We start from the raw sequence: 20,275 nt of genomic DNA on the forward strand, positions 1-20,275 counted from the left end.
CCCGCGCTCGCCCGCGCGCAGCCCTCGCTCCTTGATCGCCCGCCGCGCTGCCGGCTCGGCCGCCCGCCCGCCACTGTGCAGTGGAGTTTGGTGGAATCTCTGCTGACGTCACGTCACTCCCCACACGGAGTCGGAGCTAAGGGAAGAGAGAGGGATGAGAGCGAGGGAGGGGAGAGAGAGTGCGAGAGCGAGCGAGAAAGCTGGAGAAGAGCAGAAAGAAACTGCCAGGGACAGCTAGATTCCGGAGCCCACTGCGCGCCCTTGGACCCCCTCGGAACTTGGCACCCTCGGGAGCCCCGCAGTCCTCTCGGTCCGGCTTTCGGGCGCTTGCGGTGCAGCCCGCGCCTCGGTTCGCTGGAAATCTCTCCGGGACGCGGCGGGACGCGGAGACAGCAGCTCTCTGCCGGTAGCCGGTAAGTGGAGGCCCTCTCTCCCGCAGGGATGTGAGATAATGCGAGTTTGGAAATTTGTTCCACTTTGGAGAATCTTCGCCGTAGGTGATTTGTGGCTCTTGGGGCTGCCTCTCCCCCTAGGTAACGCAGTTGGCAAACAGACCTTGCAGAGCCCTGTTCCTTTCGTCCCCAGTCAGACACTAACAATCTACGGGGTGCTGAAGTCGAGTGGGAAGCGAGACCGTGGCTGGCATTTAAAAGGAGGTATCTTCCCTTAAATCTTGGTGCCAACACTGCAGGGACAAATCCTCAGACTGAGGATTAGCATTCTCAAGATAAAGGGCCGGGTACAAAGTTTCAGCTACTGGAAGATTAGCCCCCTTCCCATTGTTACCAATTGGAAAAAAGATTCCATCTTAACTGGCAGTTAGTGACCTCTCAGGCCCAAGCGAATTACCTGGGAGCCAGGCCTGAATGCCAAGCTCACACAATTACTTCGGATTATAAATCCTTTAAATTGATTACCAGTCAACTCCAATCTTGCACTTCGGGAGATACATTTTAAATGGGTGCAGGGGAGAGGACTGTTCTCCAACCGTTCAGTAAGAAAAAAATTATGATTCTAAATCTGAGGAATATATTCCTCTTTTTATTACAATTTAATGATTTTACTTTCCTAAGCAGTTTAGAAATCAAACCATCATAGGGCAGTGTGATTTTTACTCTTTTTTTAATTTGTGCAAGTAACATGTCTTACTAAACTAAATTTTAAAAAAACTTTTAGTATCATGAATTAAAATAATATAGGCATTCATATGTTCTAAAATATTTTATGAAAAATTAATTTGATTTAGAGAGATTTGGTTGCATTCTTTTTAGGCCATTAGTAAGAATTAAAGATGCTTTTAGTATTGTTTTGGAGGAAATCCATCTAAAAATTCAAATACCAGTTATGTCAAGGAAACAAAGCACTTAAGCAATATAGATTGAGGATTTTTGCTCATGTAACATAAAGTAAGCATACAAGGTTTCAATAATCAAACTTTCCCTAAAAACGAAATAGCTACTTCATTTATGGAATGTTTTGCTCTACCTCAGAAAAACTACACTTAAATTATTCAGGTGCTTTGTTCCTCAAGTTGAGCATGTTTGTCCTCAAGTGTTCCTAAAGCATCAATATTAACTGGTTTAAAAGAAGGCTTTAACTGCTAAAATACAGAACTGTGTTAAGCAGTATTTTAATTTCCTTAAATGCTTACCCACTGCAAATTAATTTACTGACTAATCTCACTAATTTAGTTCATTTAAAACATATGTTCTTGCCATGTTTATTTTTAAACTTTCCATTAAGGATTTTGTTATAAGGGAACAATGTGAATGGAAAAGGGGGAAAATGTGAAAGGATGTTGAATTATTAGGACTATATTACATTCCTGCAATTTCATCTTCTGGCAATCAGCAGAAATTATTTTTAAGCAAATTGTTTATTTCTTAGGGCTTGCCTGCCTGCCTTAGCCAGTGTGGTTCAGGGTGCTCCCATGAGCGGTGTCCTGCTTTTTAGTGAGCTCACAATAGAAAACTCAAGTTGGCCAAAACAAGATTGCCTGGCATGTCAAGCAGGACATGAACTTTTGGGGTGAGAACAACTTCCCAACAGGAAAAGTTGCTCATCTTAATTTGTGAGATTAGCCATTGAAACTAGTCTCTAAATCCAGCAGCCAAATTTGTCTTGTAAGACTTGCCTTGACAGGGCAAGTTTAAGAATCAGCAGGCGGGAATTGGAGGTCTCTTGTAAAAAATCACCTCCCCCAGTTATTTAGACTGAATTCATCTAGTAGGCCTGGTCATTATATGAAGCCAAACAACAACAACAACAAAAATGCAGGTCTCAGGACTCACATTGACTGCAAAATAAATCCCCAAGTCACAAGGACATGTAGGAGTGAGGTGAGGAACACGCCTTGACCTTCTTTTCAATCTTTAGAGAGGGAGGGGTTCTTGAAGATTTGTTTTGTATTGCTTTGTTTGGTCTTCAGCACTGAAGCTTGGGAGTGGGGGGAGAATGTGTAATAATTGACCAACTTTACACTGAGCGACCCGATCTTTTTCTTTTGTATATTAGACTATTTTAAAAAATAAAAACTATTTGCAGTGACCATCTGCAAAAGCTCTGACTACCGGCTAACAATGCAGCTAGTTCAGAAGTTAAAAAAAAAAAAAAAAAGATTATCGAAATGATGATGACATGCAAATTTCCCCTGAAATTATCATAAGTAAACATTTGAAGTCTGGACTAATAAAATCCCAGCTGTGTTACTTCATATCGAGTTAGTAGAAAGCTGTGATAATGAATTTTGTAATATCCCACGAACAGACATCTCAATCAGGGACTAATCCTGTGATTTCGCTGCAGAATCACTAAATCTGGAGCCGCCAAACTGCTACTTCTGGGCCCCGGGGCCCGCAAGGATCGGCAGAGCCGCTGCCCGCGTCCACGCTGGCGGGTGGGGGAACAGCCTGGCGGTCCCCATACCCTTGGATCTCCACGCCTCCCCGTAGGCAGCGACCTTGGCCGGAGGCCCCTGGGCCCCGACTCCTTCCAGGAGAGGCCGAGGAGCCGGAAAATGCGACTCAGGCCAGAGCCAGACAGCATCCCCCCCCCCCAGCTCCTTGCCCAGCCTCTGCCCCCTCAAACACCCGGGCAACGCCCGCCCCCAGCCCTAGCCCCAGCCCTGGACCCGAGCGCGGTGGGCCCTCCCGCCGCCGGCGTACCCTGGTTATCGTGGAACGAGGCAGGCGCCAAGATCCAAGGGGCCTGAGGAGCTGGGACCTTCTTTCTTTTCTTCTGTCTTTAAAGCAGCCGCGGCTCTTCTACCCACCCCGACAGAGCCCCTCGCCACCCACCTCTCCCGGTTTGCCTGTGGCGGAGAAGGGGGCGCGCGTTAAACGCTCGGCTCGCTGCGTTGTGGTTGGAAATTTGAAAAAGATTTGGTTTGCTGGGGAGGAGAAGGGGGAGACCTGGAGGAGCCGTTCTCTCAGAGCTGTTTCTCTGTCCTTGGCGGGCAGTAAACCCTCCGAGGACGTTGGCCCCGCTCTCCTCAATCTCACTCACTCCACCCCGTTCCCCTGGTCTGCGACCTTAAATCATACTTTAGGGTAAATAAATGGCTGGGTGAGTATCTCCAGGGGGAAGTGTGGCTAAATATGGAAAAGTGGCTCCTGATGGATGAGAGGCGCGAAGCCAGCTCCCTCCTGGAGCGCCCTAGGCCTTGGAGTCCTGTTCGTTTCAGAATTACAGAAAATCGAGGGGAACTGCTATCTAGGACAGGAACAAGTTGACTCTGACGCTCTATAAACGTTTACTGAGCTTCAGCTAACGGACAAGCACTGTGCTGGCCTTCGGACACAACTCCCCAAGGAGAAAGTCCTCCTCGCTCATCCCCAGATTTTCTATCTGCTAAGGTTGTCCTCGTGTTCAGACGGGCTTTTAACCCCTGACATAGACTCTCTTCTGAGTAGTTCCACAGCCTAGGTTCCCAGAACACGGTGGCTCTATCGGCCAAGAATCCCTGCACCCATTCGCTGCAACTCTAGAGGGAGATTCCCCCACCCCTCTTTGGTAAACATTCAGAAGTCCTGGACCGGGGGCAGGGGTGGGGATGGGACTGGGCTGCCAGAGCCTGTCAGGTCTGAGAAACACGCCTGAAACCTAGCACAGCCTAAGCGCCTAATAGCTAGAGTTGAAGTCGTCTGCCCCACAGGTAGCCTCCTTTGAGTTCTGCGCGCTCGCCCGCTGCTTCTCACAACCCTCCTTCCCTTCTGTTTTGCAGATAACGGGGAATGGAGACCAACTGCCGCAAACTAGTGTCGGCGTGTGTGCAATTAGGTAAGAGTCGTTTCTTCCGCCAGGGTCACCCGACGGGAGACCGCGCCACGCGAGGGCGGCGAGAGGGCACTGGTCCCGTGGCGAGGCCGCACGAGGGGCGCATCCCGGCGGGGCGGCCAGAGCAGGAAAGAAACCAGAACCTGGACGCCGGTGGCCTCTCCCAGTGGGGGGCTGTGGATAGGGAGGGAGCCTCTCGCCGCGTCTCGAAGCCGCGGGCCTCCTCCTCCCGGCGGGAGCTGCTGGCAGCCGGGGAGGCGCGGAGAGAGAACGCCGCCCTGCTCCGCGTTGCCAGAGGGTCCGGGAGACGCGGGTGCCCTCCGCTCTTTGCTCTAACTGGGTCTTTGCTCTTTGTCCCTTTCTCCTCCGCCCTGCCTCCCTGTCCCACCCCCCACGACCCCCGCTACTTTCCGCCACCATCCGGGGCGTCTCTCTCCCGGCACGTGGGGCGGGCGCGCGTGGCCCAGGCGTGCAGCCGGCGGCCGTTGAATGCCTCTTCTCCAAAGACTCCGAAATCAAAAAGGTCGAGTTCACGGACTCTCCCGAGAGCCGGAAAGAGGCGGCCAGCAGCAAGCTCTTCCCGCGGCAGCATCCCGGCGCCAATGGTAAGGCCGGGAGCGAGGCGCAGGCCGCGCGCTGGGCACCCGCCTCGGGGCCTCTGGGCTCGGGTGAGGCGCACGCAGGAGAGGCTGCCAGATGGGGCGCGCCTGCTCGGAACTTAGACTGTTGGCCTCGGTTGGGACAGGAAGCAGCCGTCCAAGGAACGTTAATTCCTTTCCCCAAATTATACTGCACTCCTGAGACCCATCACCTCTCCCTCTCCCTCTCGCTCTCTCCTGATGATCTCCTGATGTGTGGCCTGATCTATGCACACCCCAACGTACCTCCGTGCCTCCGGCTGGGGTGGAAAAGTGGTCCAACAGCGACCTCTGTCGCTCACCACGTCCCACTGCACGCAGCAGCAGCGGGGCCCACCCGGTCCCGGCGGCCCTCGGCCGCGCCCCTCCCAGGCTTGTGGGTGCGGGGTTTACCGCGGAAGGCCAGAGCGCGAGGCTTGGGTTGGCGTAGCTTGGCCCCGGCGGCCAGGTGGAGGAGCTGACAGCAGCGCTGCAGAGCCCGAGGGCAGCGACTGCGCACAGCAGACGAGGGTGGAATGGAGTGTGTACCCCTGTGGACACGAGCCTACCTGCTGTGCTGGCTGCAGGGTCTCTGGTTTTGGTGGTGTGGTTGGTTGTCTGGTTTGACTCTGGACGAGTCAAGGGGCATTGCTGCTCAAAGTCTGCAGGCTTGTGTAAAACTTAAAACGTCTCCTACGCACAGACCTTGTTGAATTGAAACGTGTCTTTTAAGTGTGTGTGAGAGAGAGACGGAGACTGAGAGAGAGACCGAGAGGGGATGAGAAAACAACCTTTCTTTTGGAATACAGGAAAAAGTCAAATGTACCGTTCGTCTATTCTCCCTGTTTTCCAGGCTGCTTAATAAATAAGTGCCTATCCTTAGGAGGTTGTTGACCTTTGATAATGTGAGGAGATAAAGCCCCCCACAGTCCTCGGCCCCTAACTCCTTCTTTCCGGATTAAAGTGTAAGGATACAAATGTAATGTGTGCTAGAGGAGGGTGAATTGGGACCCCCGCCAAGTAAACCAACCATATTACCAAGAAGAAAACAAAGGCCCCCGCATTGGGCTTCCCAGTGCATCTGAGAGAAAAGCATCATTTGTTGGACTAAAACGTCTACAGTGGTGTGGAGCAGAACGGCCTCGACACCGCGCAATATCGCTAGTCCTCCTGCTGGGCGAGTTAAACGCTCACTTGTCCGGGATTAACCCCATGGGGTTAAATGGGGCCAGGCAGAGATAACGTCGGGTGATTTCTGTCATTAAGATTGTGTTAAATTCTTCTTCTGTTTGATAATCGGTCGTAAAAATAAATTATTACACCGGAGTATGTTTGGGATATGGTTAAAAATCAAGAGCAGCGGTGACTCCCGGGGAAAATGCTTTGTGCGGGTTTAGCCCTGGCTCCGGCCAGGCTAGGGAGCTCCCCAGTCTTGCTTCGCACCGCATGGGCTGGCCGCCGCCCAGCCCAGGCAGACATTTCTCGCTGCGCCGGGAGCCGAGAGATGCAAAGGATCTCCTCCTACCCCCACCCCACACCCACCCTCACCCCCATCCAGCTTCTTCTTGACCCCAGGAATGGTTTCTGAGGACAGGTAGCTTCCACGAGCGCTTAGGACCCCTTGGAGGAGAAGCCTGAGGTGGGATGGGGGCTTCCTAGGTGGGCAAGAAGCGGCGGAGAGCCGGGAGTCCTGTCCGCTCCTGTCACCGTCCCGGCAGGCGCTCCTGGGCATTCGCTTTTGATAATTAGCAAATAAATGATTGTTTTCAGGCCCGGGTTCTTTTAGTGCAGGGAAGGGCTCTTCCCCACGCAGCCAATAGTCTGTTTTCTACCCTTTGGACGGAAGAGGAAAATTGCTGCCCAAACATGTTTAATGCCATTAATTAAGAAGAGACACGTAATAGGAAAAATGCTGAAAATCTTGATTTTATTGGCTTTTAGGGAATAGGCTAGACCAAAAATTTCACACACGAGTGGGCAAAGCTATAGTATCACTGAAGGAAGGTCGCCAGAGTCCCCTTTGCTGAATATAAGTAAATTTAACTTATGGACTATGCAAACTCCTAGCCACAGCCTACATTTTTAAAAAAAAAGAAAAAGAAAGAAAAGAAACAAAGATTTTTTCCTCCTTAACTTTTTTTACAATTTTTATTTGCTTTTAAAAAGGAAAAAAAAATGTTTGCAATGGCCTGCGACATGGGAAAAGGGCCATGATGTTCTATTATTGGCACTCCCATCCCCTCATCTCCCCAAAACACGGTGTCCTCGTTGAAGACTGAAAACGTTTTGAGTTGACAGCCTCCATCTCTGGGAGGCCCGGGCTCTGCGTCCCATTCCCAAGGGAGTCCCCATAGCTTGATACCCATTGGGATGACCTACAGCATAACTCGAACCCCGAAATGGACAGGGAGTAGGCTGAAGACCCCCTAAAGCCAGGGGTTTGAGAGAGGGTGGAGAGAGGAGTGGCGAGGTGTGGCAGGTGAAGAGAGGAAGAGTTGACAAGTTAAACAGTGTCCTCAGACAGAAGGGGCAGAGGCCTGCTTAGAACGTCCCCCTAAAACAGAGGTCCTTGGCTTTTCCTCGCTTTGGGTGTCCCAAAAGGAGCCTCCGTTTGGAGGAACTCAAAAAGCTGTCCTGACCTTCAGGAAGAGGATGGGATGATCCTCCCCTGTCAATAACCTTTAAAGTTTCGGGGCTGTGACTCTGGATTCCGGGCTGTAATCGAAAGAGCTGCCGCCCATCGTTCCTGGCACCTGGCTTCGCGACCGAACCTGGGGCGGGTACCTTCGCCGGGCCTCCCCCAGCGACGCCGTTAATTTTTAAATCGTTTTGGCAAAGTGGCAGCGCTGACAGTGTTCGACCCGGGCTGCCGGCACACGCAGACTTCCTTCCCTAGGGACAGGGATTCCAAGGCCCTAGCCGCGACACACACCGTCTCCCGCAGCAGCAGCAGCAGGGTCCCTTTCTTCAGAGCACCCGGGCTAACCCCCGCCGCCTTGGCGGCCGCAGAGCCCCATCCCTTCAATTACCAAATGCTTGCCATGGATTCCTAATGTCCCCCCCCCCCCCCAAGCAAATCGCTTGGTTTCCCTTCGCCGTTACTAAGCGACTTTAATGCTAACGAGAAGACCCGCGAAAGCAGCCCAATCCACCTCCAGCAAAACGCAAAACATGTGCTGCGTGGGGCGGCGGTTGGGCCTGAGCGTGGTCTGAAAGAAGGGGGATGCTTGGAAGGGTGCAGGGCTCTTAGTGCGAAGAGGGGGCAGGGGACCCGGGCGTGCCGGAGGGGCGTGAGGTCTCAGGAAGCGCGGGGCTGGGGAAGGAGAGAATTCCGTCTTTTTTCTACCCACATCCCACCCCACGCCAAATCTGCAGTTTATGAGCAGAAGCTGTCTCTCCTTGCTGTGTGGGTTTTTCTGCCCCCAGAGGGGAAATTGTCCAAGAGTAGTCAGTCCCAGCGGATTCCCGCCCGCACAGTAGTCTTTACAGGTCGCGTTCCTGCGTACAGACTCGGTGCGCGCTCGAAGTTTCGCAAGGCTGGTTCGGCTGTTATCCCGCACCGCCCGCTGTTAATATATGCAGCAGTTGTTAGAGCGACTCGGGGGAAAAGGAAATGTATAACGAAAGCTTATTCGTGAGCAGGAATATACTAATGGAACAATCTGATGTCTTCTTAATCCTATGTAAAAAGCTTTGTCGTCTTCCTAATATTGACTGAATGGGTAATTAATGGCTCTTCATCTAGGCGAATACCCTGTAATCCAAAGATAGGCAAAAGACAACAAGCCCAAGGTAGAAGACAAAAGGCCCAACTGCGGCCGCCACCCTCCTCCCTCCCACCCCCCCACCCAGGGTCTTCAAATGGGAAAGTTTCCTCTCAGGAGAAAAAGGCAAGAATGGGAGAATATACATGCCTTTCTTGGGCTAGCCTTAACCGCAGAACTTGGCCACCCAGCTCAAGTCTCCACTACAACGTCTTTCCCACACCAGTCCTTCCTATGTGTTTCTTTCTTCTCAGTTCCTCTAGAAAGTCTCCCCCATTGTGGCCCTGACCAGCACCTTTTCCCCCAAGGCACCCATCTTTCATTTAGGGAAGTGGTGGATAACAGAGGGCCAACATCAAGGTCTTCAGAAGGCTCAGCCAAAGGATTGAGCTCCTTTCTGATCCAGACGGAGACTCCTTTCTTTTACAACCTAAGGCAGACAGTCTGTGAGCACTAAGGTGGTTGGGAGGGGAGGGAAGAAATTAATAGGAGAGCGAGCAGGCAAAATTATGTATATGTTAAAGAGCGATCAGGAGTGATGGAGTCAACTTCATTGTGAGGATCTGACATGAAGAGTGCCCAAGATTCTCCCAGCATGTTTTTAACAGGCTGACATTTTAATTTAAACCTTTAGAAGTAATATATTACTTGGGTTACTACAATGAGGTGGGTTCCTTTTTTTTTTTTTTGTCAGCTGACAGCTTTTAAAATATTATTTCGCTAGGGAAATAAAAGCTTCATCTCAGATTATAGGTGGGTATTTTTGGATTTATGTGATTTATGGTCACCATGACAACTAATGCTGAATGTTAGCTACCAGCATGTCTGGGAGAGGGAAGACAGAAAGAAGGGGAGCAAGAAAAATAGAAAAGGAGACGGACATGAGCTGAAGAGGGAAAACAGAGAAAAGAGGAAGAGAGAGAAGCATTTCAATCCACTTTTTTTTTTAAGTAACTTTAGTTAGTCCCTTGTCATGTCTATCTCTCAGGACCTAGATATTGATGTTTATCACATTTCTCTATCTCTCTTAACCCCATACACAAATATATCATTCTCTTTATTTTACTTTTCCACTACTAGTTGCGTTGGGCTCTTAAATGAGTGCCTAATAAACCTGTGGCCCTAACAGGCTGATGTGACAAGGCATTACAACACATGAGTTTCGTGACTGCAGCAGTCCTCCCACCTCCCCAGCCTCTTCCAATGTCTCGATCTTCTCTCCACCCACCAGTGAAGTGAAGAGAACTGCCCCCCAGCCAGTTACCCCAAACTTGAAGCGATTGTGTGGGAAACAGAAACATGGTACCATTTGCAGGAATCCAGAAAGAGTGGGTGTTGCTCAGTACCTCTACAAACTTCTGACTCCAAAAAGACTCCGCCACTTTTTACAGACCAGCACTTTTTTGCTCCATTTAGGGAATGCGGGGAGGGGGGAAATCAGCCACAGTAAAGCCTTTAATTTTGGGGTGCTTCGGTTTCATGGCTGGGGGTGGGAGGACGGGGGGTGGAGGGGGGCAGCGAAGGGGCCCTTTCTGCTTGATTTGTGTGCGGAGAAAAGCTAGGCAGGGGAAGGAGGGGAGACAGAGCCACTTCTCAGGGCAAGGTGCAAGGTCTCCCTCTGACCTCTGCGCCTTACACCGCCGCGCGTGTGCGCGCGCGCGCGCGCGCGCACACACACACACACACACACACACACACACACACACGAGTCAGCCTCTCACGTGCCTCTGACCTGAGTCCGGGAGGGTCTTGTCCTTGAGCTGGCCTGAACAGGAGCAAGACTCCCACCCACTACGGCCTGACAGCGCAAGGAGACACCTAATTGAACTATCTTCCAAGTGAGCTTTGAGGACAGATTATTTTCCCCCCCAAAGTCGTGAGTCACTTGGTTAGGGCCCAGTTCATATCCCGGCCCGCCGCCGAAGCCGAGAGTTTGGCGACGCTACCCAACCCATCTCGCTGCGATGGCCAGAGGGCCTTTGTGCAACTAACCTTAAAGAGTGTGAAATTGAATAAGACCGTAATACTGGTAATCGGTGGCAAATGCCAGCTCAAAACACGCCTGACCTCGTGTCACACATTTCCCTCCTCAAGGGTCTTTCTTTGAAAGAATAAGCAAGAAAACCCGATTGAGATGATCCCTGATGTCTTCTGAGTGGAAAACCCAAACTCGCACTGGGCTTCCTGTCCTTTCCCCACCGCAGCCCTGCAGCAACTCCAGCTTCCCTGAACCAACTATGCTAATTTTTTTCACTGAATTGACAATTTCTGTGATGGAGGCTGAAGTCATAGTAATTTCTAGAACCAGTCAAAGAAGAGTGGGGGAGGGGAGAGTAACAGTAGTTCCGAACTCAAAATACCTAAGATTGCCTTATTTCCAACTCCTTCATTATCTATATTGCCTATACCTTTGCACCCACAAGTTTTTTTGTAGATTAAATCTGACAGCTGCCCACCACCACTAGAATTTTAACTGAAAAATGTTTTTTGGTTCTCCACTACACACTTGTTTTTCCTCATCTAGACTTTTCATGTTGAAGCACTCCTACCACCCATGGAGTGAACCCTGTTGGGCCTGGAAAGGGTGTCACCCAATCTCAGAGTGTGTGAAATGATTAGATTAGGAGAAAGTTGAAACTCTGGCTAGAAAAATGCAAAGAAATACCACCCTGGCTCAGCTGGGGTTTTTTTTTTGGGGGGGGAGGGGGAATATATTATGTATGTGTATTTCTATCTATAGACAGATATATGTATACATATATATGATTTTGTTTTTACTTAACCAGAGTTCTTCGAATAATTTATCTTTATTTTCCACTTGACTTTACAGTGGATCGATACAGTTTAAGATTCCTTATCTTTTTAGGCTTTCAGGCTGATCACCGGCATTTCCAACATCTCCCACCCTTTGGCACTGTGAGGAGCTATCACTTGCCCTTGGATTTTTCACCCACTTTGGAGGCTGGTTTAGGTCCTTCATACATGTGTATTTGCCTTGAGGAAAGTTCTGTTAGTCAACAGAGCTAAGGAGCTTAAATCAAAATTCCATGGGTTTAATGAGAGATGGGCTTAGAAATCTACAAGGCTCTGTGGAGCTTCTCAGCTCTCCTGAGTAAGAAGTTTTGAAAACCACCCAGAGCCTCCACCAAAAATTGCAGCGCCAGGGTTTGAATCTTGAAGAGACAAGGAAGAACGTATCCTCACTATGGAGGAGACTCTTTCATTCTTTTATGCAATGGAGTTTCTTTGTGATATGAAGGCTTGAGTGTGTGGTATTGTGGGGATTGCAGCTATGCTGAGGTTTAAGAGAAGATACTAGAATATGATTAGTAAACACATTGGGCAGAAAAGAGCTAGACTGATATTGACTTAGTTATAGGTCATTGGCTGGCAGTGCAATGGGAGGAAATATTTACTTTACACATATACTTTATGATCTTGGGGGAATTAGAGGAAATTCAATAAGAAAATGGCTAGAAACATTTGAAACCCTTATTTAAAAGACTTAAGCAAATTAGAGTCTTATCAGATTAAAAACCACTACAAATGTAAGAGCATTGTCTTTGGTGAAACACTGGGGGGTCTGAGAAGGAGATTCTCCACCAAATCTCGGGGATAAAATGCTTCATTTAAGCACCAGATAATGAGCAGAATGTAAATTAATTTAACCTTCTTTACCAACAGGCTGCTTATGTAATATGTATAATTTAGTGATAAGATTTCAGGGCCTAATATAGCTGGATGTATGAGCCTCAGCTAATGCAGACCTGTCACATGGGGATGTGATCTGCTCCGAGCAGGTGTGTGTATGCATGCAATGGGGTTAACTGGAATAAAAGGTTAAAACCAGAAATGCTGATTTAAAGCTTCCTGTGAAGAAAGTTCCTCCTTGTAGCTAAATTCTTCTTAAAGTGGGATGATACTTTGGGGAGAAACAGAAGAATTCTCATTTGGTTCTTTGGACTACTCTCAAGCTTGTGTAAAATGGGGGAGGAGTTGCAAATGGGGGTGGGCAGGGCAAAGGAGAGACCCATAGGTTACAAACATATTTGTAGTCTGCCTCATCCACTCTGCCTCTAGACTGAATAAGTTTCCCAATCTTGGGAACAAGGACAAGGAGGGAGTTTTCTGAAGATAGCTCATACTGGCGTTGCAAATCATTGACTGTAATGTCAAACAAATACACATTCAGGGATGATAACACTAACTCCACAATAAAGCAATCGTCAATGCAGAAACGCAGGGGAGATTAGTTTGTGCTCTCCAGCTGACCTAAGCCAGAGGACAAAAGGACTTTCACAAATTATTTTGAATGATATCTTTGGATTTCTTTCTTTAATTTCTTTGGAAATAGAACTGTAAAGATTTAGATGTCCCCAAAGGTGTGTTTTCCTTTTGTTTTAAATAAACGAACAAGGCTTTGCTTTTCCTTGCTGAATGTTCTCCTAGGCTTTTGCCTTTTGCCCACAACCTACTGTCTCTGCCTGCTTGGACTCCAGTTCAAGACAGCCTTGAGCTCCCTAGCAATAGAAAATGACTTAAAAATTATCCTTGAAATTGGTTATTTGGCAGCATTCTTAATTTTATGAAAATTCATTAAAGCATATTTTATATATAATTATCTCAAGGTTGTTGATTCTACAGGCTTTATGGGTTTGAATCTGATTGGTAATAAAGTAAACAAGAGAGTCGAATTTAAAGTGTGGCTCTCTCTCGGGTTAGGACGAGCTTAATACAGTGTATAAGGAATTTGAAAGCTCTAGGATATGTGTCTTAATCAACGTTAAGTAGAATGGATAAGCTTTCAGCATTTTGAAAATGCTGGGTTAGGGTTTCTATTCTATTGTGTGTTTTCTGTCTGGGGACTAATAAGCATTACAGAGAACGTGATCTGAGGCGACTTTTTATTCTTGTATAAATCCAGAGTGAACCACCAAACAGTTGTTCGTTTAAAGTCAAAGTAGTTTTCTTTTGACGGATCCATTTGCTTCTCGATTTCTAATTTATTAACCTCTCTTCTCAGGGCTCTGTCTCCTTTGCAATTAAAGCTTCTTCAGATTAGCGCCGCAGCATTCACTGGACAGGCTGTTTGGAAAATTTAAAATCGGAGAGATGATTTGTTGGTGTTTTGAAATTTTTCTGGTTTTAAGCAGCATGTCTCCTCTCCATACGGGGGAGAAAAACACCTCTCTGTAGGAAATTAATGTAGTGAGACACAAAAGGAAGGGGGGTGGGGAGGGCTGGGTGCCTTGTTGATCCTTGCATCTCTCAGCCTTCGATCTTTTCGCCTTTTTCTGACGAGCCTTTTACTCCCAGCCTCATCTTTCCACCTCCCCACCAGAACTAAAAGCCGGATCATCTTTGACCGGGCCAGAGCAGAATTCCCGGGAGCCGGCGGGTGTAGACTCTGCGGGCACAGCGAGGTATTAGCCCGGCCCCGCACAGCTGATAGGTGCAGACAAGACTGTCCCTCTGTCGGGGCTCGGGGGCTCCTGATTGGTGCGGAGCCACGTCACTCCAGCCGGCGAAAGATCTGGGAGGAGGCGGAGGCGGGGAGGGTTGGGGAGGGCCGCGGCCCAGTGACGTCTCGGCACCAGGAAGCCCGCCTCTGGTTTTAAGATGTTAGGCCAACAGGGAAGCTTGGAGCCGCAGAGCTGGTGCGTCTCTCGCCTGGGTGCTGGGAGCTGAGCTGCGGCGAGGCCGGGCTCGAGCTCGACGGCCCGAGGGAGTGTGCGTGTGCGCACCGCGGAGGGTGCGCCCGGAGGCCCGCGCCGCTGCCGCTGCCGCGGGAGATCTAATATCAGCTACCTGTCCCTGTCACTCTTGACACTTCGCTGTCAGGGCTGCCGCGCGGGGGGCGGGCAGAGCGCAAAAGGCGTTAGCTTTCCTTATTGGAGGGGTAATTGCGAGAGGGAGGGAGGGAAGAAAGGGGTCTTTGCCCACTCTTGTTTCGCTTTGGAGCTTGGACGCCTGCTCCCCAAAGACGCTCCGAACCGAGCTCTCCTACCCACATCCCCATGTCTCCATTGGCCCGCTGACTTTCGGCCGCCGGACCGTTTCGCTTGAGCCTGCCGAAGGGGACGGGGGCGGCTCGGCTCGAGGACTCCGCGGGGGTTGTGTTCCCTGCTTTGCCCGCGGCGGCCACCGCGAGGAAACTCCGCGCCTGGAGCGGGAAGCGGAGCAGGCGGCGGCAGCGGCGGCGGCTACGGGGCTTCGGTCGGGCGGCGGCCCGGGACTCGTAGGGCGGCGCGCTCCTTCGTCCATGAACTGCATGAAAGGCCCGCTGCACTTGGAGCACCGAGCAGCAGGGACCAAGCTGTTGGCCGCCTCCTCGTCCTCCTCCTGTCACCATCCCCAGCCGCTGGCCATGGCTTCGGTCTTGGCGCCCGGTCAGACCCGCTCCCTGGACTCTTCCAAGCACAGGCTGGAGGTGCACACCATCTCTGACACCTCCAGCCCCGAGACCACAGGTAAGGCGCCGCGCGGCCCCCCCGGCCGCTCGGCCCTTCTCGCCCCCGAGGAAGTCGGCCCCTCCTGGGGGAGGCGTGGGGGGAGTGGTCGTTCAGTCCGCTCCCCTCAGAACTTCCGGAGCCAGGGTTGTGTTGACCCCGGGTCCCCTTCGCTCTTCCTCGACCGCCCGGCTGGGGTGGCGCGAACCACGCGGGCCGTTCTGCCGTCCTGCCTATTCCGATCCTGACCTCCTTTCTGTTTTCTGGGTCACAAAAATCCCAGCATCTCCATTCGAGGACCTTCAGAGGCCGCTCCCTCAACACCCCCCCCCCCGCCTCCCCCCCCGCCCCGCCGCGGTCCCTGTTCTGCTCAGGGCTTTCAGCTCCCGAGAAGCTCCGCTTGTTAGAAAAATATTTGTGAAACTACGTCTCAGAAGAAAAATATTTGTGAAACTACGTCTCAGAATTCTGAACCCTTCTAAAGGGCAGAGGAACTTGGTTGCCTCGCCGAATCCCAAAGCCAACTTTTCCTAGCCTTCCGAAACTGCATCGAAATCTGAGCTTTCTAAGAGGGGATTCTATATAAAACGCGTGCGTGTGGGTATCCCGGGAGATCTGGTGTGTCCGCGCATAAGTGTATAAAATATACTTGAAAGCACAGGCTATAAAAATGGATGTGCCGTCGCGGTGAGATAAACATGTAAATAAAACGTGCGGCGCTGGGGGAGGGGAGGCGATGGGGCGCGCACACCCACACTCACGTTTGCACACCCCGCAGGCGCAGCGCTTTACGTGGCCTGGAGCGGCCGCTCACACACTCCTCCCCCGCCAGGCAGCCCAGCTCTGCCCCGGCCTCTGCCGTCTGGTCCAGTTGGCGATCGCGGGTAGCAGGTGGGCATGCTGACCGGGACCTCTGTGTGTTTCGTTTTCAGAGAAAGATAAGAGCCAGCAGGGAAAGAATGAGGACGTGGGCGCCGAAGACCCGTCCAAGAAGAAGAGGCAACGGCGGCAGCGGACTCACTTCACCAGCCAGCAGCTGCAGGAACTGGAGGCCACTTTCCAGAGGAACCGTTACCCGGACATGTCCACGCGCGAAGAAATCGCCGTGTGGACCAACCTTACGGAAGCTCGAGTCCGGGTAGGAGCCCGCACGGAGCCTGGGAGGGCTAACAGGGAGGGCGTTGCAGGGATGCCGGCCCTGTAAGACCCGGAGGGAGTGTGGAAGGCGGCGCCATCCGGGAGGGCTCGGTGGGTGCCTTTGCAAAGGCAGACGGCCTCACGGCGGCCCCAGTTGCGAGGCTACAGCTCCCCCTTCCGAGACCGGCCGCGGGCCTTGGTGCAAGCGCCCGGAAGGGCTTCGGCTCACCGCCCCACCACACTGCGCGCTCCCACGCGGGCCGCGTGCATCCCCCTGCACAGGGCATTGTGTTCCTGGCTTGCATTCGCCAGACGAGCGCTAATAAAATCTCTCCCGGGCCAGGAGCCGAGGACAGGCTCCAACCTGCGCGCCTTTAACAAGGAAAACCCGCCTGAGACACGCAAGGGTTGGCCCTCCCTGGAAAACTTTCGCGCCGGACCCAGCCCGGCCTTTTCTCTACGCTGCTCGCCCTCCTTACGGTCTTTGCGGGTTTTCTGCCATTCACGTATCTCCCACACCCTATGCCCTGGTTTTGTGATCTGCGGAAACAGTTTTAATACACGACTGCTATCCTGCCAGTCCTCTTAGAAAGAAAAGAAAAGACTTTTCGGTTTGGCGTATTTATCTTTTCTCAGGAAACTGTTACTCACACCCTTCCTCCCAATTATATTAGTTTTATTAAAGAACGGGCTTACCTTTGTTGCAAATCTGTACTTTACGGATTGGCAAAAATGAACTTAAATTACTCGGTAGCAATATCCTGGTTTGTGCTGGTCGGCGGATTTGTTAGGATTCTGGAAGCAGAAAACACACATAGCAGGATCCAAAGGCTTTGCTTTAAAAAAAAAAAATGCTCTGGATATTAAAAGAGCCGCCAGTTAGAGCTGAGAACACAGTGTATAGCAATAATGATGAAATAAGACCAAGATGTGCTCCCAAAGCAGAGAGAAGGAAGGCACTCTCTGAGTGGCATCTGTGTAGGGGATGAGGCAATGCTAGTGGATAAAGGAGCCAGGTGAAGTTGGAAATGGTTTTAGTTTAACAGCGCAGAGTTACTGCTCAGGCCCGGGCCAGGTGGTTTTTTGCACAAGGTCAGTTTTTCGTAGCTCTCTTGCGCATCTGGGGATCGGGCCTTGCACGTACTCTTCTCGCCTGGGCAAAGTTTAGGCGGCCCAGGGTAGAAATGGCAAGTAATCAAAACGAAAACACAATCTGTGGGGTCTCCAGAATCCTTCGGAAAATCCTCCCCCACCCGCTCCGGCTTTTCAGCGGTCCGGTCCCTCCCAAGTCTGCTGCCGCCGCAGCGCTGGACTCTCGCTCCCTCCGACAACCTCCTTCCAGGCCCGCTGCTTGTCCAGCCAAGTGGAGAGTGAGGCGTGCTTTTTATAGCTGTCTGGTGCAAAGAGGAAGGGGGATAAAAAGGAAATCGAGAATGAAAGGGGAAAAGGAGGAGGAAAAAAAAAAGCGGATTAGGCGGCTGGGCCTGGCTGAGATGTGTAATGTGAAACATCACCGGTGTCAGCTCGGAAATCTCGGGCCAGGCCTCGCTCCAATACACAAAAGCCGCCGTCTGGGGCGACGGGCGGGCCCGATGTGGATTGAGAACGGGGTTGCGTCTGGGCCACCGGACACGGGTGGGGGCTGGTCGGGCTGGGCGGCCGCCCGCAAAGCCCAGCAACTAGGCCGGGCCCGGCGGGAGCAGCGCCGGGCGCGCGGGCCTGGCCTGGGGTGGGCGGAGGGTGTGAAGGAGCGGAGCGAAGGGAGGGGAAGGCTGCAGAGCGACTCGTCCAGGGTTCCCGGAGATTTACACGCCAAGCTCGCCGAGTTTAATGAGCTGTCGGGGAGGTGGTCTTCGGCTTTTTATTTGGTTATTTTGCTCGGCGAGGAAGGGGGTCGCGGCCTGGCGCCTGTTGAGGGCGCACGTTCCGTGGAGCAGGGGGCGGCAGTGGAGATTCGAGAGGGGAGGAGGAGTGGGAGAGAGCGCGGGCCTCCCAACCCCTGTCCTCATCACTGAGTCTGTGGCTTTGGAATGCAAGCAAGTTTGCAAGGTGGCGGGGGAAGGGTTGGGCGGAAAGCCCGCTGCTCCGCGTTTATTTTGCAGTAAGTGCTTTTGGACCCTGCGGAGGACCTGGGTTAGTGAACAAGCCACCCGCAGGCCGCCAGTTGGTGGGCTGGGGTTTATGGCGCAACTCAGAGTCCGGGCTCGCAGGCCTGAACCGGCCTGGCCCCCCTCCTTGGGACGGGGCTCTGGCAGCTTGGAGCGCAGGGCACTGGGGGTGGGGAAAATTGTGGCGGTGAGGGTGTGCGGGTGTGTGTCGGAGGGAGGTGGTCGCTGGTGCTTTCCTTGATCTCGGTTTCTTTAATCCGAACTATGGCATCTGTTTGCTCCCTTGCCTTCCACCGCCAGGTTTGGTTCAAAAATCGCCGGGCCAAATGGAGAAAGCGGGAGCGCAACCAGCAGGCCGAGCTGTGCAAGAATGGCTTTGGGCCGCAGTTCAACGGGCTTATGCAGCCCTACGACGACATGTACCCGGGCTATTCGTACAACAACTGGGCCGCCAAGGGCCTCACGTCGGCCTCCCTGTCCACCAAGAGCTTCCCTTTCTTCAACTCTATGAACGTCAACCCCCTGTCGTCCCAGAGCATGTTCTCCCCACCCAACTCCATCTCGTCCATGAGCATGTCGTCCAGCATGGTACCTTCAGCGGTGACCGGCGTCCCGGGCTCCAGCCTCAACAGCCTGAATAACTTGAACAACCTGAGCAGCCCGTCGCTGAATTCCGCGGTGCCCACGCCCGCCTGCCCTTACGCGCCGCCGACTCCTCCGTACGTTTATAGGGACACATGTAACTCGAGCCTGGCCAGCCTGAGACTGAAAGCAAAGCAGCACTCCAGCTTCGGCTACGCCAGTGTGCAGAACCCGGCGTCCAACCTGAGTGCTTGCCAGTACGCCGTGGACCGGCCCGTGTGAGCTGCGCCCGCTGCGCCGGGATCCTAGGACCGTGCCGGATGGGGCAGCTCTGCCCTTGAAAGACTGGGAATTACGCTAGAAGGTCGTGGGCACTAAAGAAAGGGAGAGAGAGCGAAGATATAGAGAGAAAAGGAAACCACTGAATTAAAGAGAGCTCCTTTGATTTCAAAGGAATTTCCTCAGTGTCTGACATCTTTCACTAAAAGTATTTCCAACAGTTGCAAGGATACACACAAATGTTTGACTGGATATGACATTTTAACATTACTATAAGCTTGTTATTTTTTAAGTTTAGCATCGTTAACATTAAAATGACTGAAAGGATGTATATATATCGAAATGTCAAATTAATTTTATAAAAAGCAGTTGTTAGTAATATCACAACAGTGTTTTTAAAGGTTAGGCTTTAAAATAAAGCATGTTATACAGAAGCGATTAGGATTTTTCGCTTGCGAGCAAAGGAATGTATATACTAAATGCCACACTGTATGTTTCTAACATATTATTATTATAAAAAATGTGTGAATATCAGTTTTAGAATAGTTTCTCTGGTGGATGCAATGATGTTTCTGAAACTGCTATGTACAACCTACCCTGTGTATAACATTTCGTACAATATTATTGTTTTACTTTTCAGCAAATATGAAAAAAAATGTGTTTTATTTCATGGGAGTAAAATATACTGCATACAAATTGGTCTGGATTCTTTCTGCCCTCCTCTGTTGCCTGGCCAGGGTTTCTCAGTCACTGCTTCCTAAACAAACCAGTTCCCTCTGCCTGCCTAGTTAAATACACAAGGCAGCAGTACTTATTTAAATTTGGTAGAAATAAATTATAGTCATTCATCAGAAACTAAAAAGAAAACAGAGGCACTCTTAAAAAAAAAAAGGCTGCAAAGTCTGGTCTTGTCTCCCAGATTTTTCTTTGGCTTAAACCCAGAGGATTCCATTATTGCTAGCAAATAATATGAGGGAGAGAAGAAAGGGGAAAGAAATTTAGAAAGTATGTTAGCTTGGAATGACTCTCAAGTTTACTCCTTTGGGAAGGGGGGACCTACACAT

The 20,275-nt window shown here is 51.1% G+C and overlaps 1 protein-coding gene across 2 annotated transcripts; it reads left to right on the forward strand.

Annotated features, from left to right (window-relative positions):
- The first annotated feature begins 344 nt into the window (after window positions 1-344).
- Window positions 345-19,907, forward strand: PITX2 (paired like homeodomain 2). Of its 2 annotated transcripts, XM_057705900.1 has the most exons (4): window positions 345-413; window positions 4,223-4,278; window positions 16,038-16,243; window positions 18,651-19,907. In XM_057705900.1, exons 2-4 carry the CDS (start codon window positions 4,233-4,235, stop codon window positions 19,212-19,214), a joined length of 816 nt encoding a protein of 271 aa, XP_057561883.1. In that variant the 5' UTR covers window positions 345-413; window positions 4,223-4,232; the 3' UTR covers window positions 19,215-19,907. The 2 variants fall into 2 exon arrangements, with proteins under 2 accessions (XP_057561883.1, XP_057561882.1); XM_057705899.1 differs by lacking the exons at window positions 345-413; window positions 4,223-4,278 and adding an exon at window positions 14,283-15,126.
- Window positions 19,908-20,275: the final 368 nt, after the last annotated feature.

Source organism: Hippopotamus amphibius, chromosome 13 (genome assembly GCF_030028045.1).
Source record: "Hippopotamus amphibius kiboko isolate mHipAmp2 chromosome 13, mHipAmp2.hap2, whole genome shotgun sequence".
Taxonomy (NCBI): domain Eukaryota; kingdom Metazoa; phylum Chordata; class Mammalia; order Artiodactyla; family Hippopotamidae; genus Hippopotamus; species Hippopotamus amphibius.